Consider the following 25266-nt stretch of genomic DNA (forward strand, 5'->3'; position numbering starts at 1 on the left):
CAAAACAACTCAAATTGAATTGTACAACACTGAAAGTAAATAGAATTTTGTCAATACCTACCTACTTCCCATGATCGAATCAGGTCCAATTTTTTTTTTAGATATAATTAATTAAGAATACCTAGGTACCTAAAATGTCGACTTATCAACTTTTGGCAGCAACCATCGATATTATTATGTTATATTTTGATTAATAATGGGTAAATGTATTTATTTGTGTTATTGATCGAAGACAACCAATGAATAGCCTATTTCAGAATCAATGGTGACACGTGATAACTTTATGATAATGTTAATATGCCTCGGCGGCCGAACGCCGTGTGTCGGGACATTGCCACACTAAGCGCTGTATGTATAACACCTCTCCACATAAATTCATAGCACTTGCAAGCAAGCAGCTGTCACCTGTCAAACTTCCATACCCACCTGTCATCGGGCAGACAATATTATTACAGTTAAGATTTCCCGGGCGTGCTAAATCCAGTTACAACGTGTCGGATTGAATTTGATTGAATTATCTTAGTTAAATTCGTTGAAAATTAATACAACCAGTGGCGGGTTTTTCTTTGAATCATAAGAGGGACTCACTTCATATCGAAAAGTTCCAAGATGTTAATCAGATTCTAATTTTTATATTTTGAGACTTATAACACTTGCCAGGTCTCTGCATGATAGACAATCCGACCCGAAAGATTGTCATAAAATAGTAATCATGGCCCCCACAAGGGGGCTTTACAGGGCTCTAGCCTGAAGGCCTGGGCTCTGGGGGGCCCGACATGGCGGGTCGACCTGATAAGTTAGATAAAAATACATCACAAATTTGCTCTAATGGGAAAAAAGTCGTCTGCGGCGCTTTTGAAATATCTAGTTTTGTGATGCAATTTTTGATTATTGTGTGTCGATATTCGACAACTCCATAATTATTCATGTAGATTTATTCATCATTACAAAAAAAAATCGCTGAAAATACATCGAATACCCTTAATTTTACATGAAACAACATTTAGAAAACTATTCTGTAGAAGTGTAGAGCGTCTGTTTTTAAACTGTCTTTAACCCTAGCGGTGGGTAGGGGGGCCCGCCAAAGATCCTAGCCTGAGGGCCCGTTTAAAGATGTGGGTGCTATGATAGTAATAATCTCCAAAATCTTTTTTTATTTCAGTTAAATCATCATCATCAACCGGGGTTGGTCGACAGCTGGATGAAGGTCTCCCTATAGCTTCCTTCACTCTTCTCGGTTCGTAGTTTTTTGCTGCCACTTACATCCACCGAACTTTGTTAGCTCGTCTATCCAGCAGGTTTTAAGGCATCCCTGTGATCGTTCGGTGCTCCTTGGGTACAACTGTATGACATAATATCAATAGGTAAACTTGATATTTTTTTGTAGATTTAGACCTGGCAGCGAAAGTGGAATGTTTCTACCAAGGGCAGGTTTTTCCCTAATGTACATTGAAGTTAAGCACCCTCCTCCGAAACCCGTCCCACACCATACTCATCGAAGCATCTGAAACAATTGGACTGTGAGTGTCCTGGGAGACTCCCAAGACTTACGTTGCTACGCTCAAAGTGGGCTTTGACTGAGTTTAATGAGTTTATTTTAATGCAAAGTGCCAGGAAGAAAAAAGCACATAAAAATTACGAAAAGAATATGAAGTTACGTTGTGTATACAGCAAATAAAACGAAGCAAAAATTATGTGAAGAGATCTACATGCCCGCAGTAAGACGCCGCATTTTTTTTAAATGGCGATTTGATATAGCGAAATATACTCTTGATCACCACACCAGCCAGTTTCTGACGGACTACCCGTTGATAGGATCCGACCGAGCGGAGCTGTTTGCCAGGATCCGTCAACACACGGGCCCGATTGGCCACGCCGACTTGATATCGACCAAGGCCAACTTTGAGTCATTCGATAAATTTGCTGCGTCATAATATGTAGGACGGAATAATTCCGATCTCTCCTTAGATTCATCACTTTCAACTCCTGACTCCTCTCTTTCGGTAGAGTTTCAGTACACGGGTACAGAGGATACTTCATGATATTAAAGATAAATGACGGCAGAGCAAGTCAAAATTCTTTTTATTTTCTAAAACTCTTTCTTTAAGCACTAAGGTACATGGTTGCTACATCAGTCCCGTGCAGCATCGTTTCGGGAAAAGGAAGTGTGGCACAAAAATCTTTTCATTCTGACACGTTTATAGCGTCATGGAAGGCGGTCGTGCACAAACCGCGGCTGCATATACATGGCGGGTGGAGATGGGGAAACTCAAATCAGGCCATGGTGGATTCGATTCGGGATTGACCGAGAATGTGCTCCGAGAGGGAAAAGATGCTCAAGTCTGTCCAACCAGCTGTTGGGCACATCGGGCCGTCTGACCTAGTAGCCACAAAGGCCAATTTCATACCTTTTTAAATAAAATGTGCCATCTTACTGTGGACTTGAAGATGTCTTCACATAGTTTTTATATGTCCGTATCGTTTTAGCTTTGTATTTTTTATTGTATATATTTATAATTCATTTATTTATGTTACAAATTCTCCATAATTTTCACTCCCATCGCAGTTTTATTAAATTACGTCGTCAATCAGTAAATTCAGTCAAAGCTCACTTGAGAGTGTGGCGACACCAGTCTTGGGTATCTGCTCCTGAGACATTACCAAGCGTAAAAAAATGATGATTTTCATATCCAAATTTAGAGTTTCGCGATACGCTCGATTAAGACCGAGCATGGTACGGTCGGGTTTGTTTAGAGGGGTTATTGTTTGTGTTGTAGAATAATTATAATTATATTTCACAACGTAGACCTAGAGGACCCTGGATCGATGACATGATAAAGTTCTATGGAAGTACGTAGCAACGCAACGCACAAGACCGAGAGACGTGGAATCAGCTTGGAGAGGCCTTCATCTAGCAGTGGATAGATTCAGGCTGATGATAATATATATATATATATATATTATAATGCGATTTAATTATATTATCACAAATTGCTGTAAGTATATTCTAACCCAATTAATATAATAACAATATCGATTAGTCATTATTGGAACACACTTCCGTCTAGCAGACTCCCAACATATGTTTACCTCCATTTTGACGTTTCCTAACGCAAAATGGCGCAAGATTCCCGCCTAAATTTCGCGCCAAATTCACACACCCTGAATGACAGGAGTACTTCCGTTACAAGACCCAAATATCGACAGCTGGCAATCTCTACACAGTAATATATAGATGATAAACATTATGATGGAAATAACATACATTTTCCTAGCACATGGATACAGTGGTGTTTCTTCTTGAAGCCCAGGAGACAGCATTACTAAGATAAACCATTAAACTCAAATTTTCTATGAATTGATAGTATTTTTTTATTCACCATTTTGAATACAAAAAAATATTAACTTTTATCGAAACCGTATCATTTAAATGTACGCAATTTGAAGGCAACATTTGAAGGCAGAATTTTTTTAAATTTTATAATTTTTTAATTATTTCTATACTAAAAAAAATACAAGATGGTCGTACCACCAGCTGTCAAAATTTTAGGTGTGGTTTAGTTTTGCAACAAAAAACATTTTGATTAACCACCGCCATCATGGCTTTATCCAACTGACTTTCTCTTAGGCATGCTTACATACTGCAGTCTGCAATTTAGAAGAAATTTTTATTTAGCTACGTATTTCTTTCGACTTATACGAGGTATAAATGGGAACACTGCCATTCTGGGCAGTGTTGACCTGTGTGTCCCTGATAACTATCTTAGAAATAGAGAACACCAGTTGTTTATTCTACCAAGGTGCAGAACCAACCTGCCACTGGTAATGCCAATTGGGAGGGCGATAACAATGTTCAACGAAATTGCTTCGGGTGTTGATATATTCTACCTACGTGAGGATGAGTATAGGTGGACGTTGTTTTATAAATTCTAAAAATAGGGTCTACTTAACTCATCCGGTGTATTTCCTTGTACCTATCTAATTTATATTTTTTGTATGTACACATTTCTACTGTTTAATAACTTACTATCTAACTCTATATATTGATCTATCTCTTTTTTTATGTAATACTATTTTATATTTCTTTGTTTCTAAATGTCATGTTGTGAACGTCTTAAACTTATAATTTATAATGTCCACAATATGTTAAAAATAAATAAATTGAATTGAAATTGAATTGAATCATACTTTTATAAATCTGTCTGTTAATTATATGTGTGGGGACTCAAATTTATGATACCACTGTGGGGGTGGGGGGAGTGATCCGAGGTGTCGTTGGTTATGGTGTTAAGGATGATGATGAAGTAGTCGAAGATGGATGCAGGAGCGAATTTTATTTACGGCGTAATGGTCGATACAACAGTATGCTACAGTAGTTATGTTACAATACTAAACTTATGATACGGATCCGAGGTCCGCATCTCGGTACAATGAGATGTTGTGCGGGACGATACGGAGAATGAGATTCTAACATTTCACCGTAGAGTATATTTGTACGTATGCTACAGCATGTGGCGAATTTTATGAGATGTCTTTTTTTTTTTTTTTTTTTTGTGATTTTACCGAGGCTTTGACTGCGACTCGCTGTCATATCGCCTCTTCTCTTCTAGAAGGGGATCCTTCGATCAGGTCCTCACTCCTATTCTGTTAAATGGCTTTATATTTATTTTGTCTAGCTCTTCCGTCTTTCTTTCTTTCTTCTTTAGACGCCAGTGTTTTATGCACCAGAATCGCTCTCCTCCGTATCCATCCCTTCTGTATTTTCGATACATCGTGTAATCATTGAATTTCAGATAGTCTAATTCAGACCTCAGCCAAGTCTCTGAGATTAATGCTATTGAAATTTTTTGTCTTATTAAGTAGAGTTCTATATCATCCTTTTTTTGCTTCATACTTCTGGCATTCCATTGTAAAATCCTAATTTGTTTTTTCTTATCCATTTTGCTCCAGAACCTCCCCTAGAATTTCCTTTAAGTGTCCTTCTTTGAATTGTTTGCATACCCAGTCCACTGCTTTAATTATTAGTTGTTTAATGATCTGCTGCCAGTCTCCCCCTTTCAGCAAGACTTTCATAATTTCTCCCATCGCGTTAACCTCTGTCTTCCCCTTTGAATTTTTCTTATTTTTTGTAGGCTTTACGCTACTACCTGTAGATATTATTGTTGAGCCTGAAGCTTCTACCACCGCTTCTTCTTTCTTTTTGTTTTCCTTAGTTTTTTGAATTGTTTCGCTTTCATCTCTTCCTACGATTTTTTTTTGTTTTAATATGTCAGCATAGCTATTATTTAACATATTTTTTTTTGCTTCCTTGAAAGGTATGTTCATTTTTTTCATTGCTTCTTTGCAATTCTTTTCCTCTTGCCACTTTGGGCATTTTTGGCTGTTTGCCGCGTGGTTACCTTTGCAATTGATGCACGTAATTTCCTCATTTTTTCCGCAGGTTTTGTGGTTTTCACCACACTTAGGGCACGTTTCTACTGTACGTCCGCAATTGTTCGCGATATGCCCATATCGCCAGCATTTGTAGCATTGCATAACCCTGAATACATACGGTTCTACAGCAAAAGAGACTCCATATATGTAAATTGTTCTCGGCAATATTTTCTCCCCAAATTTAATACTGACTGACGAGGTCTTTGTCAGCTCTCCTGTATCACCTTTTCTTGTCAACCTCTTAAGGTTGATTACTTTTGCATCACTTTTGATTTCCATTTGCAGTTCTTGGAGGTCCATATCAATATCGACTTTTCTTATTACTCCATAAGAGCAGGAGTCATTCTCTTTGGTCACAAAACCGAGATCTTTGAGTTCTCCAGCTTGTTTCACTTTATCTGCTTCTTTTTCGTCTTCTACTTGGATGTACGTCTTTAAATTTTTATTGTAAATTTTCTGTACTTTTACTCCTGCCTTATGCAGCATCTGCGCTATTTTCAATTTTAATGGAATTTTACTTCCCGTCGCTATCATGACGATGTTTTGGTTTCCCTTTGGAGTGACCCCAGAGTCTCTTCTGGGTTTTTTTCCAGAGGTCACCGTCTGCCATTCTTCTTCTTTTTCTCCAACCACTTCCTCTTCATCATCGTTTCTTTTCTTCTTCGTTTTTTTGGTTTCATTCACTTCCATCGTGGTGTTTTCCATTTTATTGCTTTTGCCGTTCACGCGGTCTTGGAATTCGCGCAATAGTGTGAACAAAAAACAGTGTGGACAACCCCTCGCTTCACAGCGTTTGACGCACTCCCCGCACAAAGTGCACTATCCGTGCAACAATAAATATTTTTCACTTTTTCTCAAGCACTGGCACTGATTGTCAAAATCACATGGGACCACACATGTTGAGTTTATTGTCAAATTCATTTACAAACAATATTATTTTTGTTGTATCCCGTATTTATAACCGTTCGCGAGTAACCAGGCGAATAGCGTCCCGAATACGCAAGCAAAGTTGTACAACCTCACTCCACCGCTGTTGGCTTCCGACTGGAGATGTCTTTACTAGGTAAGGTTAGGTTAGATAAGGGTTAATCCAATTGGAACAGTACTATTTGCAAACTATTGGCGCATTTTGTAAGATACGTACAAATGTATTCCACGGTGAAATGTTCAACGAAAAACTCGTCATTTGATACAATATTATACGAACTCATGTTTCACGTACTGCGACGCACGAATAAGTGTCCCACGATTAACTGCATACGGACAACTTACATGTAACCATGTTAGAATAGCCCGGCTGTGAACCATATAAATAACATTAGGTACCTATATAATACGTGCGCGATGTTAAAACGTAGCCATGACAGCACTAATTGGATTCCCTATTTTTTATCCCGAATTGCGTCGATAATAACGTGAGAAATAAATCAATCAATTCTCGGACTCACTCGAATAAATCCATCTGGAAAGATTACGCAGTTCAGAGAGCGGCTGTTTCCGTCGGAATTATTAAAAATAAAGGAGTATTGTCAGTTTGACAGCTGAGCGAAGGGGTTCGAGGCTAAATTGGCACATCCGGTGGAAGGGTTCCGAGATTAAAACGCGCGCGAAAGCCATGATTTCCGCAGCGACGGTCTTATCTGACGTTATAATATCATTACATTACCGTCGAATATTTTAATGGCGTCTTCATCTTGTCGGCTTTTGCAGCACCGAACCTAAAACTTTCTGAACAGTAGATATAGCGAGTGAATGATCTTTTAATTAAATGGTTTTTGAAAAAGCATATTATTTATTATAAAGTCCTTAGAAACATAATATTAAACGGATTATCACAAATTATTAGTACATATGGCAGGCATCTCCAATATATAATGATTATAAGATAAAAAGAACTTTTTATACACCACGTTTTTAAATTTTCTTTTGAATCATATAAACAATTCTATGTAATAATAATTTAGAACAAGTGAGGCAATTGTCAACAAATCATTCTTTTACTATTTTACTACTATAATAAATATAAATAATTTATAAACAAATATAGAATACTGAAATGTCATTTTGATTTCCATAGTATCGCACGTATATACGGGAAGCTGGTTTAAAATCAATTGCAAGATTTGTACTGGATAAACAACCACCGGACAAACAAGAATACGAGCTAAGAAAAACGTGGTAAAACACTAGCAGTGGCACTCAAGTCTATAATATATGATATAAATATTTTTTTACCAATATGTTTCCAAAAAGAAAATATTATATTATTTATTTTGAAATCCCAAACGTGCTTAACGACTTCTTTGCGATTATCTCAAAATGGCGGAATATTGAGATTACCAGCTATAGAGTTTTAGTCTTATTTTGCGCAACCGTTGCATTCGTCATTAAATATTATTCTCCTACTAGAAAGAGTACACTGCGCATGGCCAGTGACGTCCCGTGGGGTAGGCAGATTAAACGTGGCTTGGGGCGGCAGTTACTTGAAGGCCGGAAAATCGAGGAGAATCATTAGGCATATATATATAGAAATGGCTACCTAAACTTACTAATAACGGAAAATATCTTTCCATTTATATAATACCTGACTCCAGACCATTACACTAGTCAATTTGTGACTGGTCATGGTGGATTCGCTGGCAAGCTCTTCGAGCTTGGACTTGCAAGCCGTCCGACATGTCCATGCGGAGGGGAAATACAGGATGCCAACCACATCCTATGGGAGTGTCTGAGTATGTGCTCCGAACGGGAGGAAATGCTCAGGTCGGTCCAACCAGCTGTTGGACCCATCGGCCCGTCCGACCTGGTTGCTACTAAGGCCAATTATCTTGCTTTCAAAAAATTTGCGGCGTCTTACTACGGGCGTGAAGATCTATTCACATAATTTTTGCTGCCTGTATGATTAGCTTCGTTCTTTAATTTAATAAACAAGTAGATTCATTTTCTTTTTAGTAATTTCCATGTGCTTTTTCTCTCCCTGGCACTTTGCATTAGAGTAAACTCAGTAAACTCAGTCAGAGCTCATTTTGAGCGTAGCAATCTAAGTCTTGGGCATCTTCTCCCAGGACACTCCCAGGCCAATTCTTAGATGCTTCACATCACCAATTGACGGGTCCCGTGATACTCTCGATTAAGACCGAGGGTGGTACGGGGCGGGTTTGGTGGAGGGACTTTAACTTTCCATTAAAAAATCAGCTCACTGGTTGGAAGCAAAATGTATTAAATAACATAAAAGGTGTAACAGGCCAGTTATTTTTTGTCGGGTTCGCGATGTGTAGTTTACTTCGATTTACCTTGGATGTCACGTCCTTGGAAACTAGAAATGACACGTGCAGATTTGCGAATTATATTTGAATTATAGGTTGTACATGATTATCTAATTTAAAATTTAACCACATATTTTTGCCAGTCAATTTAGAGTTTTGGAAGTTATCAGGTGTATTTTTAAATATATCTGTGACCGTGGACTCACAATATTGTCTATTGAAACAGAGATTGCATTTAAATTAGATTTTGATGACATATTTACTTTTTTTATTTTAATGGTTGATAAATACACTATTAATTAATAGTGTGTGTATTTATGAAGTAAGATATTGGAGTCATGAATGGATGATAACAAATACCGTATAAAAATTGGGCGGCATTTTGTCTAGGGACGTCAATGCGCATAGCCTCAACTTCCTGAAGCGGGCCCCAAGGCTAGGGTCTTTGTCGGGCCCACTACCTATCGCCAAGATTAATGGCAGTGTGACGCTCTACAGTAGCGTTTCCTAAAAGGTGTTCACGGTAAAATTAAGGGTACTTAGTGTATTTGTAATACTTGCATCCCAGTGACGTCCCAAAATAAAATTTCGCCCCTAGCTAGCGCCAAAATGCTGCCTCATTATACAGTATTTTTATTATCCTTTCATGAGTCCAATATCCAAGAAATGTATTGTATGGATACTTTACTAACAAAATATCAGACTAATTATTCGCAAATCTACACGTGTCTTTTCTGGTCACCAGGGACTTTGAAGGGCAACGGAAGTAAACTAGATATCGCGAAATCGATAAAACCAGTGAGCTGATTTTTTAATGGAAAGATATTTTCGTTATTACCAAGTAATAGCTATTTCTATATATTCCATATGATTCTCATCGATTTGCCGCCCTTCGAGTAACTGCCGCCCCCAAGCGACGCTCAATCTGCCTACCCCCACGGGACGTCACTGTTACATCCACTTGAATTATGGCATTATCAAGTAACGGCACAATTAAAAATTACATCGCTCGACCACATATTTTAAAATATAACCGCTAAGAAATGAAAATAGTGCCGCAGGCGATTTGTTTTATTATTAGAGCAAATTTTTTATGTCTGTTTATCCCAATCATTTGGTCGATTCGCCACGGCGGACCATCCATGAGATATAATGCGCGTCGGTATTTGGAAATTACGCCTCAGTTTAAAGCGCGGGGAGTCATCTATATGTCACGAGGTTAATGGCTTTTTCGTGGTTAATTTGAAGACTTTCTAATCAAAAGGTCTCGGGTTTGATCTAGACCGCTACACGTTATTTCGCCACATATCAGTGAGACTGATTTTACAGACAAGTTTTATGTATCACTCGTAAAAAAAGGTTTCACTTAAAAAATGCTTATTATCAGAATGACTCACCAGATGTGAATCCAGGCCCGTTGGTCGCAGCACTCACAGCTCCGCTTACTACCGAAATCTCCTCCAGCTCGTGGGATCCCTGAAAACCATCAAATCCATAATTTAAAAATTCTGTCAATTATTATTATCGTTGTGTTGCTGTCAAAAGTTGGTAAGTCGATAAATGAGATATTTAGAGTTAACAACATATACCTATATATATATAATTCGTCACCTTAATACTACAACTAGATAACTCTGATTTGGTCATTGTTGGCTTTTTACTTGATAAACATAAATCTAGGCTATAATTATCATTTAAATTAAAAATGGAAAATTGTGCTTGTCTAATTGGGAACAATTAAATAATGTTCAATTGTATGAAAAAATATTGTAGATATATTATTTTATTTATTTAATGTAGTTATGGTTTTATAGTTAACTAATATTTGACACAAACGGTGGCCGCGCGGCTTAAGCGTTGGACTATAACGCCGTGGGTCCCAGGTTAGTAATCCTGGGTCTAGCAAGTACACATATTGTTTTTCAATGTGTGTCTATCATGGTATGGACCTAATAGGTTGAGCAAGTGGCTGACATTCGTTTCTCGTAAAAAAAGGTCTGTTAATACAAACCTCTACTCTGTGGAGGCCCATATGATCTTATTAGGATCGGACATGGTCGAAAAAAAAAAATATTTTTAAATACAAAATAATACAGTTCCCATTAAAGACCGTCCAACCTCTTTTGGTCGTATAGTACTGACATGAAATTCCTGTCTAAATAAAACACGGTTATTGTCGGCTTACAGTTTACATTTTACAGGAAGCCAGCAGCAAGCAAATTTTGAAAATAGCCGATATGCTGGATTATCTGTTAGGTTAGGTTAGGTTAGGTTTTCATTCTTGAATTCATAAATTTTGCCAAAATCATCTATGACAATTAAATTAATGTTCATAATGAATCTAATAAAATTGGAGACCGTATACTATACGGTCAGTGTTGAACTGTGTGTCCCTGATAAACTATCTTAGAAATAGAGAGCATCAGTTGTTTATTCTCCCAAGGTGCAGAACCAACCTGTCACTGGTAATGCCAATTGAGAGGACGATAACAATGTTCAACCAAATTGCTTCGGATGTTGATATATTCCACCTACGTGATGACTTTAGGTGGACGTTGTTTTATAAATTCTTAAAATAGGGTCTGCTTAACTCATCCGGTGTACTTCCTTGAGCCTATATAATTTAAGTATTTATATTTTTTGTATTTACACGTGGTGCGTTGCCCATCAGGTGGCCATTAGATATAATTAGCATCTTATTTAAATGTGGTAATTAAATATTAATTAAAAGGTTTGCAGCAAATGGGATAATTATTAATACTGATATATCTCTTTTTTATGTTTTACTAATATTTCTTTGTTTCTAAATGTCATGTTGTGGACGTCTTAAATTAGTAATTTGTAATCTTCACTATATGCTTAAAAAAATATTTGAAATTTGATCTCTTTCCGATAGAAAGCTCACTGCAAACTGTACCACGGTCAATTACATTATTAATGGACAACGCACTCAGTACAGTAGTAGCTAGCAAATAAATTCGCGCATAGCGACATTCGCACATGTATAGGTAGACATCACGCAATTTCCATTATACGATATCACGCATCGGGAATTTATAGCAATATCACTTATATTGTAATGGCGTTAGAACAGTGTTTCTAGTGTCAATGTTCATTTAAGCAAACCCGTTCGAACTGAACCATTCGCTAGACCCGACAAAAAGCATCGGGAATTTATAGCAATATCACCTTTATTGTACTTGCCGTTAGAACAGATTATGCTATTCGGCAGACCCGACAAAAAAGTGAGTGTCATTTTTTTTCCAGATGCTTCATCCATATGAATGTCATTGGTTCAACCAAATTGCTTCGGGTGTTGATATATTCCACCTACGTAATGATGAGCTTAGGTGGACGTTGTTTTATAAATTCTTAAAATAGGGTCAGCTTAACCCATCCGGTGTACTTCCTTGAACCTATATAATTAAAGTATTTACACGTGGTGCGTTTCCCATCACGTGACCATTAGATATAATTAGCATTTTATTTAAATGTGGTAATTAAATATTATATAAAAGGTCCGCAGCAAATAGGTTGAACATAAATTATTAATACTGATATATCTCTTTTTTATGTAATAGTACTGTTTTACTAATATTTCTTTGTTTCTAAATGTCATATTGTGGACGTCTTAAATTAGTAATTTGTAATGTTCACTATAATATGTATAAAAAACAAATATTTGAAATTTGATCTCTTTCCGATAGAAAGCTCACGGCGAACTGTGCCACGGTGAAATAATTTACGTACAATTTACATGTCCAAGCCACCGCCATCTTTAGATTAATAAACTTTGAGCATAACTTTTTGCACAACCAATGAGTGGTCCACTTTTCAGTTGTCAAAATCAGATCCCAGATTGCTTGACATATTGATTCGCCCTTTCTCGTTTCAAATTGAATTATAAAAAAATTCTCAAATCAAATATATTAACTAACAGTGTTATTAATAAATAATATACATTCCTGTTATTCATCAGCTGTTAAAGTCAGAATAGTCCTTCACACAAAAACCGGTGGTAATATCGATTTCCAAAAAATATATAGCATTGATCTATGCATTACATTTCGTCGGTGTTTTGGTGTCGGTGTTAACCAAAATGCTATTTTACAGGAGGAGGATTTTTAACTTTTGCCATTTATTTGTTAATTACCTGTGGATGATTATAAATATTTAAAAAGTTTATAATAAAGCTTAGAAAGAATATTGTCATTATAATAAGCATTATTATATAATATTTGAAAAGGCTTAATATGTCACATTCGATTATCGTTTTTAAGTACTTTCCTGTGGAGATACAAATTCGCCGTTTTTACACAACAAAGATAGTGGGGTAAATATTCTATTTTCATTAAAATCTCAATTTCGCCAAAATGATTAATTCGACCTTTTTACAAAACACCGACGATTGTAGAAGGTGTGTTAATGCTAGTGTATTATTAATTATCATGTAACTTATCCATTCAAATCAAACCATTCCCTCTGTGAACACGACAGCCACATCAGTATGAGCACTCTGTAGAACAATGACAGGCAACGGCAGTTCACACCATAGACAACAACGGGAGGGGCGGAAAAAGTATGACCAGTCGTTGTGAATAATTGGAATGGGACAACTGGACTCTGGACAATTGGACGCCGCACTGTCGTAGACACGTATACAAAACGTAGACTAGGTATTTTAATCAGTTTCTATCTACTACTTAGTAGTTTTAATTCATTTTACTCATAATGTATTCTTTATTGCGGATTGAGAATTACCATGCCAAATGCTTTATATAAAATAAAAAACTCTTCTTTCGTTGGAACTTAAACATATGCACGATTAAATCATTATTTACGTCTGCATATTTACATTCTCATAAACTATTAAATCATAATATAATCATTTAAATAAGTACCTATAAGTACCTAACATCTATTTATTTTGGGATTCCGTGGCGTCCAGTTATCCCGCTGGCAAATCGTCCTAGACCCTTGTGAATGTATCGGCTTTCTACCTGAGTCGGCAATGACCAAACTCATAGAGCACGAAACCACAATGTACTTTTGCCACAATAGATATCCCAAAATGTTGGCGAGTTTGATTTCATTTCCGATCACTATTTGATTATGGTAAAAGTTTCGAATCGCCAACCATTCAACCCTGCAGTGCGCCAATTAACATAATTGCAAGTTAATTGCTTAAGCCACATATTACTTCTGGCTAATAAGGGTGGGATTACACACAGCATTGCAAATTTGCAGTAATTATCAACTCTAATTAGCTATAGATATATCGACCAATGTATCTGCTTCGATTAACTCAAGTAAACAAGCATAATGCCTATGTTATATCGAGTTAACCCAATTCAATTATGATAATTGCGATTTGATTGCTTGACTAATGAAAACAGACGTGAAATTATAAACAAACAAGATAGTGTACATCTACCATCTGTCAGTGGCGAAAGGTAGAGGTAGGCTGTTACGATCCGACATAAATAGTGCACATACATAATTTTGAAAACACTTACACAAAATATATTATAACCAATAGAAAAAATCTTTTTAAAAAAAAGTAAGCCGCAGGATCGAACCTGCATCTCTCGGGTATCGCACCTATGCACATAGACTACTATGCTAAAGGTACCATATTTAATGGCACTTATAGTGCTTTCTGAAGCGCTTGCTAAATTGAGCTTAGACTATAATGTGTAGATAGTGTTTGTTATTTTACAACGTTTTTATTAGCTCGTATTCTTGTTTGTCCGGTGGTTGTTTATCCAGTACAAATCACGCAATCGATTTTTAACTAACTTCCCGACTATCTAGACATTTGAAACTTTTAGAATATATGTCAGAATACGATGCCAATGCATTCTTTTAATACTTTTAGCCATCTTTAAGCAGAATTGAATGCATTTTCAGTCAATTTTGTTTTGTATGGAAAGTTATTTTGGAAAAATCCGTAAAAAGTAAAAGACTATTATTGGTTGCTAAGGGGGTGGTCCTAGCAACTAAGTCATTAATATATACGTGCGTTACTATGGAAATCAAAATGACATTTCAGTATTCTATATTTTTTGTTTGTCTGTTTATTTTTTATTTACTTCATATCAAGTACAAGTTTGAGCATATTGAGCATAATAATTCAACAGAACATTTAAAAACGTTGTAAATATATAAAAAGTTCTTTTTATCTTGTGATTATTAATAATTTAATTAAACTCTGTCTAAATCAAGCCATATTATAATATAGTAGTGAAAAAATATTGATTTATCTATAAAATTTCTAAAATTATGCCATTAAACCATACTTACATCGTTCAAGATATTTCATAGATAGAAGAAAATATCGATTATGGTTTGGCTTAAACAGGACTTGAATGAATAAATTAAAAAAAAAAAACTAAACAACACGTAGGTACTTACTCTTAATTCAACGAAAACAAATAAGCATGACTGAAAAGGTGTGCATTATTTTTATTGGACCGCCCATAGCATATGTACTTACCTGAAATATTATGGTTCGGATTAGGCAGGGTTAATTTAATTTTGTAAACTTTAAAAAATACACGCACGCAATATCAAAACTTGAGGCTATAGCAGTGGCGAAGGGTGGAGGTAGGCAGTTAAAATCAGACATAAATAGTGCACACTAAACTTTCTCAGTCAAACGTAGGTATACATTTTCATTGAACTGAGACTATAATGTATTGATCATGGCCTCCATATCTTGAAGCAGGCCCCTCTACCTATCGCCGAGGTTAAGAGCCGCGTAATGTTCTACAATAGTGATCACCAAATGGTATTCTGCGGAACTGCAGGGTTCTGTGTAAAATAAAGGGTTTTCTGAGATTTTTGACACTTTAAAATAAATCTAATTGAATTGTCGGCACGGTATCATAATATTATAAAGCAATGATCGCGACCCCCTTTTGTGATAGCCAAGTAACATGCGGCATTTCGCCGTATTGGATTAATAGTCGTTTGTAGCCAGGAAACACACTAAAAATAATTATAAAATAATATTCCACTCGTGAAATAGCTCCGCAGTCGACTTTTTTACTATTAGCGCGATTTGAAGTGTGTCTTTATGTCACTTAAATGATCGACCCGCCACGCCAAGCCCCTCCTAAGCCCGGGCCTCCAGGCTAGAGCCCTGTCAGCCCCCCCTTGTAGGGGCCATGGTGTTGATAGTATCTGTTATTTTTATAATTCAATTAAACTCTGCCTAATCCATGCCATGTTATTAGCGAAAAAATATTCGTTTATCTATAAAATATCTAAAATTATGCCATTTAACCATAATATTGATACCAGAAAACCTGGGCTGGAATGAGGCTATAAAGAAAATGGGCCAAAGTATGTCGATAGATTTTCATCATAGGGCATCATCAAATGGGAAAATGGAGTAAGTCTATTCTACCATCACCACGAGAGGTGCCCTGGTTTGTAGAGTCTTCTTTGACGAGGAATGAGCTTAAGTTAATACTGAGGCTATGAACAGGGCACACAATAGGCAAAAGATTTGATGTCCTCATGGGAAGAAGCGAATCGCAGCTCTGCGATGAATGTCATGTTTTAGAGAACATTGTACGAGTACATATAGCACTACAATGCCCTAAATATGAACTTCACAGAGTACAGCTGCGAATTGCGAATATCTATGAGAATGTCGATGAATTGAAGGGTGTCCTGGGGGTGGGTAAGACGGAAGAGCTAGGCAAAATTGTAAAGTTATTTAACAAAATAGGAGTGAGGACCTGATCGACGGATCCCCTTCTAGAAGAGGAGAGGCGAAATGACAGCGAGTCGCAGTCAAAGCCTCGGTAAAATCACAATAAAAAAAACCATAATATTATCATTTTAAATATTTAATAGATAGAAGAATAATTATTTTTTATCGATTATGAATTGGTTGGGCAGGACTTAAGGGCGGACGTGCTCAGCGTGGGTCAAAATGGAGCTTTTTTTCTATTTTCAAAGCATGATCCTGGACATTCCTTAAGCGTTGTAGATAATCTATTTATATAATTTTGAAGCCTTATTATCCATTATATTTATTTTAAACATTTGATGACTGCATAAAGTATTTTTATTACATAAAATAGTATTCTTTTAAACCTCTCGCTCTAATGTTTTAGAATATAGTCATTTTTCAGTACATAAATGTGCAGTGGTGTTAAGGTTTTTTACATTTAACAACTTTTAAACGCATTTATAAAACCATCAGTATAATTTATATCGACATTATTATAGTGAATTATTTACGATATAAAATTATATTGATAATCTCTGTGATCCCAAATTTGACAAGAATTAGGCATTTTATTATTCAAAAAATGGGCAAGATTTACACATTTGAAGATAATTCTAAAGATACTAATTATAAGCTATGTCTTTGACCATTTAAGTGTGATAAACATTCTACGAATAATGATTGCTTTATAATAATTATTGACCTAAGAATAAGGTAGTGTTTTTTTGAAATACGCCATTTCTTTTGGCATTCCCCAGTGGTTAAGCTACAGCATACGGCCGTAGCCATAAATTGACAAACTATAATTGAAGTAGGGAGTAAAATGATGTTAACGCGCGTGTTTAAACATGTACCTAACCGAATTATTTTTTTTTTAAACGGTACAGTATGACTGAAAAATTACTATTACACTATTTTTGTCAGATCATCCATATCATACCTAAACTATTATAGTTTAGTTTAGGTAGGGATTAATTGAATTTTAAAAACTTACAAACACTATCTGCAAATTGTATTCCTACTTCCACCCTTTGGCACTGCTATACGTAATAATTATGGCATACGCTATAGTTATTCATATAAAACAAAATAAATATATACAAAATAATGAAAGAATAAATACCACTTAATTTAAGTTTTGTACTATTTCATTTGAGTCATTTTTTGCGAACCGGGTTTCGCCTTTTGGAATCTTCAATTTAAAAGTAACTAAGTACTAGAGATGGGAAAACTGGTCGATTTTGAAGACTAAGTATACTTACTACCAGTATAAAAAATAATTAATATATAAACTTGTTCCAAAATACTAGTATTTTAAAATACGTATCGGCTCAGGGAACTCAGACTGTGTATCGGCTTTAATATAATCGCTAAAAATACGCTGAGCTCCGTTTGTCGAAAAGTCCCATTTATTATAAAATAATAAATTTATGAGTTGTTTTTCTGTTAGGTTACAATATTATTGTTAACAAAAATGAAAAACAGTGATTTTTTTTTAATTTTAAACATGTTTTGAGCGGTATATAACAAGCCTAAGTATGTGCGTCATCTCACCACTGTATTGCGACACAAAATTTATGACCTATTATTATTCATACATTCGAACGCAATAGACTAATAAATTAAAATATACCTATATTCAAGTGCTATTTCGTTCGTGCGCATTTAATGTCAATAGTGTTGAAAGTCTACCAACTGGCGAGTGCACAGAACAGCGACTCGCTATGATATCATCACAAGTTTTTTGGAATAAGTTTATTGGGCCACAAATAATTAGTATCGGTAGTTTCATCCGTAGTACAGGATTTCCAATTCACCTCTACTAAGTAGGTACTTATTTAACAAACAATACACACAATTTAAGAATGGATCATTATTTATTATTGAACATATTATCGTGGGCATATTGATTCAAACAGCACTCGAAATGGAGCGGAACGCACCGGAGCGCGGCTCATGTTCGCGAAATCCCTGAGATTTGTAGTCTTGTGTAAAAATGAAATTTTGAATTCTGATTCGTGAATTATTAAAAACTACTTAATATATTTATTTACTTAAATCTATTGTTGTTTTATTTTAATAAAACGCATTTTTTGAAGTACTTATTCCACTTTTAATCAATAAATTAGGACCAGTTTCGTCCGCCTCAGATGGACATTTTCAACTCAGTTCAGTTGAAAACGGTCCTAATTTATTGATTAAAAGTGAAATAAGTACTACAAAAAAAAATGCGTTTTATTAAATTAAAACAACAATACAATGCAGTTCCACCATGAATGGACAGTTAACAAAATAAAAGAAATTACTTTAAATCTATTTTTTACTAAACTATAATTTTACTGGAATTATATTAAAAATAATATTTATGGCGTGGCGTAAACCTCAATAATTTAATTTAACATTTTAAACATTATCGCCAAATCTTGCATGCCATAAGACTGTTATCCTTTGACTTATTTTGATCATCTGAGCTTGGCAAGTGTATGATCAAAAAAATCTAATACACTTATTTAATAGATAAAATTATTACATAAATATGTTAATATTTTCAGAAAATTTTCCATTTCGAGCGCTGGATTCAAAATTATAAAATATTGTCACCAATATTAACGCTACTTAAAACTACATATTACTATTCTATAGTTGACAGATCGCAATAGATATAGGGTTCAATTCCATTCAGCACAACTAATTTTCCAATACGTATGTTTCTGAGATTATTAAAATTATTTCTCATTAGATCTACAATCTCATGAAGAGGTTGCTAACAGTTTTTTTTGAAAGAAAAGGGTGGTAGCCACTTACTCAACATATTAGGTTCAAACACACATAGAAAAAAAAATTTGTCAGACCCACGATATTATAAACTAATAGCACGTTAACGCTATGGCAATGCTTATATTATAGTGTGAATAAACATGGCTCACCTGCCTGTCCGAGGAGGCGTTGAAGAGGCTCGCGCAGGAGGCGCGGCCCCTCAGCGCCTGCAGCAGACGTCTGGCCTGGGACATGCGCCCCCCGCCCAGCCCCCCAGCCCCCCACTCCACCCGCGCCCGAGGGAATCAGCGCGGACCTGACACCCCCATCGCGATACTTCTCTGCACGGCACACTGTCACACAACACTCGCAGCGTCCGATCACCGATCCTCTCGCATTGGCCAGGATTTTCGGTCACAGATTCCTCTTCAGAAAACTCCAGAATCATCCAACATTCTTGACTGTCTTTTGCCAGAGCTCGACACCAAAGTCTGTCTTTATTTTATTCCTACAATATATACCTACAGCTTCAATCAACAACAATTTTTTAAAGTGGTACAATTTCACCCCACAGTTTAAAAAATTTGGCACCTTTCATTAATAATTAATGTGACAGATGTTAACCCCACAGTTCAACACTCAACTATCTCAGATAAACTAAAACAATTAACGATTGACAGCTTTTGTTGTTTGTGACGTTTTAACAGTGTACTAAATAACACACGATTTAAGAGCTGATAAAATTTTATTATTAAATCAACAAAATAAGATGAAAAAATTATGAATCATAAAATAGGCATTCTGCACAAAATGTATCACAAATATATCTCTTATTGTATTGAGGTTATAACATTTTGAAAAGAAAGTTTAACCAATAATAATATTAAATACGAAAAATTTAATTTCTTTTTTAGCCCACTTGTACTGTGGCTTGTCCCGTATAGATGTTCTCTTCTAAAGAGAAGTAAATGATGTTTTTAGTGTTGATTTTTCTCTCTGAAAAAGAAGAAAAAAAACCTGTTAGTATATTTTATATTATGATAAAAATAAGTATGTAAATATTATAAGATTTTTAAATTATGACAATATGATAAGGGTCCAATAATCAACAACTTATTGCGGATAACGATATTTATTTTATAGCCAAGTGCTCGCAGTTGTAAAATGTCTCCCCGTCCCGCTCGGGTTTTCTCTTTCCTCCAGTGGATTCGCACGAATGAGGAAAAAAACTGCACCTTTTGAGGACTACACCCTCTTACTAGGAACCATCCCTTACTAAAAATATATTATAAATATTGCATGATTGTATCGTATATCGTATCGATACCATCACACCAGTCAATGTGTGACTGGACACGGTGGGATCACTGGCAAGCTCTTTGAGCTTGGACTTGTAAGCCGTCCGACATGTCCATGCGGAGAGGAAATTCAGGATGCTAACCACATCCTCTGGAAATGTCTTAGAATGTGCTCCGAACGGGAGGAGATGCTCAGGTCGGTCCAACCAGCTTTTGGGCCCATCGCCGACTTGGTTGCTACTAAGGCCAATTATCTTACATTTAAAAAAATTACGACGTCTTACTGCGGGCGTGAAGATCTCTTCGCATAATTTTTGCTGTCCGTATGATTAGCTTCATTATTTTGTTATATATACACTAGAATCATTTTTTATATATATAATTTCCTTGTGCTCTTCTCTCCCCGGCACTTTGCATTAGAAAGTAACTTTAAACTCAGTCAGAGCTCAATTTGAGCATAGCAACCTTAGTCCTGGGTATCTTCTCCTAGGGTATTCCCGGCCTAAAACTGAACTAGATGCTTCACATCGCCAATGTAGGGCCACGTGATATGCTCGATTAAGACCGGGTGTGGTGCGTGGCGGGTTTGGTTTGGAGGGATTAACTTATAATAATGTTATTATATTTTTTTTTCATGATATTATATTAAATGTACCTTTATTTTTGTAATTCACCTACTTCCGTTATATTTCTGTTTTAAATAAATTCATTTTTAAAAACAATGAATTCTTTGAATGCATAGATATATATGGAAAATGAGAATAATATTGTTTTTTTTGTGATTTTACCGAGGCTTTGACTGCGACTCGCTGTCATATCGCCTCTTCTCTTCTATAAGGGGATCCGTCGATCAGGTCCTCACTCCTATTCTGTTAAATAACTTTACAATTTTGCCTAGCTCTTCCCTCTTACCCACCGCCACGACACCTTTCAATTCGTCGACATTCTCATAGATATCTGCAATTCGAAGCTGTACTCTGTGAAGTTCATATTTAGGGCATTATAGTGCTAAATGTACAATGTCCTCTAAAACATGACATCAAAGCTTTTGCCCACTGTGTGCCCTGTTCTTAGCCTCAGTATTAACTTAAGCTCATTCTTCGTCAAAGGAGACTCTACAAACCAGGGCACCTCTCGTGCTGATGGTAGAATAGACATACTCCATTTCCCCTTTTCTAATAACGCCCTATGGTTAAAATTTATCCACATACTTTGGGCCATTTTCTTTATAGCCTCATTCCAGTCCAGGTTTTCTGGTATCCACTGATATGGTACCCCTGAATGGCCAGCTTCCTTTGCCAGATCATCCGACCTTTCATTGCCCGAATAATATTGTTGTTTTTTATTGTTTGGGTCTCAAAATCAGTCAATGCATCGGGCCTCTACATCACACCACAGGATCAGAGTGCGTCCAGAAGAGATTTCTTCGATGTCTTTATTTTAATTAATTATTATATATTATTATTATTTTCATTTCAATAATTCGTTTAACGATTACTTCCGACTACCTTTTTATATAAGACATGCTCACTTTTCACTCTCTTAAATCTCGTAGGTGACTTCTGCTCTTGAGAAAATTTTGCTTGCTATCCCGAGGCATGGTTTGCAATCCTGGTGTTCTAAAGAATTTAAATTTATATGTGCCTGTCAATTACCGACGTCAGTGGTTTCCAAACTTTACGCTACTACGCCTCCCTTTAAAAAAAACATCATCTTGACTCCTCCCCCCCCCCTTTATTTCATCAAATACATTTTACAAAAAGTGCTTTTTCTAATAAACGGGCTCGATATATGGATTTCATTGCATCTAATGCAGAAAATTCCGTTTCGCATAAATATGATATTAGTAATAGTACCTACTTGCATTGCTTTTCTTGACAAAGTATTATATTATTCTTCAGTTCGATTCGAAAATTGAACAAAGGTTTTTGTTTCCATGTAGGCATATTTATTAGTCAGGAAATACAAATAACTATAAAATAAAATTCTACATGTGAATTATTATCAAATTGTATCACACAGACACATATATTAAAAATTGTTAATATTCTGTAACCGAAACAGCGCACACAGGCGACTTTTTTTATTAATAGGACGAATTTATGGTGTGTGTGTTTATCTTACTTAACTGGTCGTTCCGCAACGCCGGGCCCCCTCTTGGGGCCATGCACAATAGTATAGAAATGAGGTATAATACAATTATTAGTCTCCATATTATCTTCATACAGGTTTGCAAACAACCTAACTTTTATAAGACTGTTTTTTTTATGTAGTTTATAACTAGCTGCCGTTTTATGAACTATGCACTTACAAACTACAAACCTGTGGCTACATGATTGTGTTAAATTGTTCGCTATTTCCTCGAGTCAAGCCTATCAGGCACCATTAGCGAAGGGTGCAAGACTATTGTCGAACAAAAACTTCTTGTCAACGTGTTAAAACTGTGAACTAACAAGCTCCTTCTATGTAGTTAATCACACTTCGATTTTGCAAATGAGGAACGCCCGTAAGTCTATTATGTACTTATTTCATTTTATGCTTCCGTGGTTTATTGATATATCGATTTACGTAATTTGATGCTTTTATAATAAAAATATGTCTAAAACGATCATAAGTAATGAGAGAATTATTATTAGTAAACTTTTGGTTTATTGCAAAAAAGATATGGAATCGCATCTAAAAAGTGAGCCAATACATTATTTTTTAAACGCGCGTTGCCGCCATGACAGGTACGTAACTGAGAAGTCTTCTATAAATGCGAACACAGCGACTTCCTGTTATCCGCGAGATTTTGTTGTATTGGCAGTAGTCAATGTGTTCCCTAAAGACATAATATACATTTTAAGTGATGTGCTATGTATTTTGTTTTTGAAACTTTATTTTACCGTGTAAAGTTTTATTAAATTTTAACATGGAACATGTTTTACTCATGATCTCCGACGCAAAATCGTTACAAAAAATAGACGTAGAATAACTATAGACGCGCAGCCCGCCCGCGCCCCGCGCTCCGTCCTGATTACTTACGCGTGCCGATTATTTTAATTTTACATTCAGTAGCCTACATTCTGTACGACGTAATGTTCGTCTGTTATTATTACTTCTTTAGTTTTATTATTGTAATTAAATAACTTATTTCAGCTATCATAAACCCATGCCCATTACTTCTCACGATTATGTGATGTAAAAATATTTTTTTTTTTCAAATCTTATTTTTCGCATCGTTTTCAATATGTCTAGTACGCTGGGTGTTCATCTGAAGTCTTTCAAACTCTTGCAGGCGTTCCACAAGGATCAAATCTTGGACCAATTATGTCCTCATATTTATCAATGGTATAGTGAAAGCCATGGATGGAGTAGAATTTTTACTTTTTGCAGACGATTTGAAATTATATGCACCACCAATTCGCAATGAGTTGGACTGTTGCATATTACAGCGAAATCTCTGTTCACTTGAAAGTTGGTCAATAAAGAATTAATAAGAATTTAATAGGGACAAATGTTTTTGTATTACTTTTTCTAGGTCGAGAACCCCGATTAAATATAAATAAATAATAAAATAAATATGTCAAAAAGATCATTAAAGCGTCAATCTGAGGCGAAAGATCTTGGGATAATTTTTGATTCTTCATTATCTTTTCACTCGCATATAACTTATACGGCTCTACGTGAGAGTAAGCTTCTAGGATTCATCATGCGACAATCAAAACCATTCAAGAATCCAAACGTATTACGTACACGCTACGTCTCATTAGTGGGTAGCATTCTTGAATATGGGTCGATTATCTGGTGTCCTTATGAGGTTTCCTATAAGCTTATTTTAGAATGCGTCCAGAAGAAATTTCTTCTATGTCTTTGTTTTAAGACATTTAACTATTTTCCTTTCAATAATTCGACAAAATAAATGATTATTTTCCGACTGCCTTTCTACAAGGCATGCTTACTTTTCACTCTCTTGAATCTCGTCGGTCTCTTCTTCTCTTGAAACACTTTTGCTTGTTAGCGCGAGGGATGGTTTCCAATCCTGGCTTCTTAATAAATTTGAATTTACATGCGCCTCCCATTGACTACGTGGTCGCAGCCATGATTTATTCTGGATCGGAACCGTTTCCTCGTGTCAAGCCTATCAGGCACCATTAGCAAGGGGTGCAAGATTAGTAAATGCGCTCCCTAAAGACATACATTATTTCAGTGATCTACTTTGCATTTTGTTTATGAAACTTTATTTTTCTGTGTAAAATTGTACTTTTTTTGTTTTAAAAATTTTATTTTTCTCTATTAAATTGTACTTACTTAACTATGTTTTGATTTAATTTGTTTTTCTGTTATTATTATTATTATATTCTATATTGTAATATTTGCTATAATGTAAAGCTCATGTTGTGTACGTCTTGAATTTAGATTTATTATGTCCACAATGTTTTGTATCCTTAAATAAATAAATAAATAAACAAATAAAAACCATATAACATTAAGTAATTTCTTTATTCATAGTAAGGCACCAACATTATATTATATTATGAATTCATAAATTTAAATTTTCAGAGAGTAAAATTGTTTGAATCCTTTGGATTCGGTTACTTTGGCAAATAAATTTTCTTTCGAATTTGGACAACCAGCATTCAGAGAATCAGTAAGCCAAGTATGTTCCACGTTTAATAATTTTAGCAGTCAGGGTTTAAGTAACCGTCATCTGAGGGACCCAGGGGGACAGAGCCCCCCCCGCGAGGCGCAAAGCGCTGAGTTTTCTTCTTCTCTTGTAAGGGTAATA

At 35.7% G+C, this 25266-nt stretch overlaps 1 protein-coding gene across 1 annotated transcript in view; it reads right to left on the reverse strand.

Annotated features, from left to right (window-relative positions):
- LOC147068877 (cyclic nucleotide-gated channel alpha-3) overlaps positions 1-25266 on the reverse strand; it is a 590082-nt gene that overhangs the window by 375167 nt on the left and 189649 nt on the right. Inside the window, exons 2-3 of the mRNA XM_085951461.1 lie at positions 19371-19727; positions 10097-10175 (exon numbers count right to left, since the gene is read on the reverse strand). Coding sequence (XP_085807587.1) covers positions 10097-10175; positions 19371-19454 — 163 coding nt within the window. The 5' untranslated portion in view covers positions 19455-19727. The remainder of the gene's footprint in view (positions 1-10096; positions 10176-19370; positions 19728-25266) is intronic.

This window comes from Rhyacophila brunnea, unplaced genomic scaffold, assembly GCF_057557595.1.
Source record: "Rhyacophila brunnea isolate RB1 unplaced genomic scaffold, BYU_Rbru_1.0 scaffold_24, whole genome shotgun sequence".
Lineage (NCBI taxonomy): Eukaryota > Metazoa > Arthropoda > Insecta > Trichoptera > Rhyacophilidae > Rhyacophila > Rhyacophila brunnea.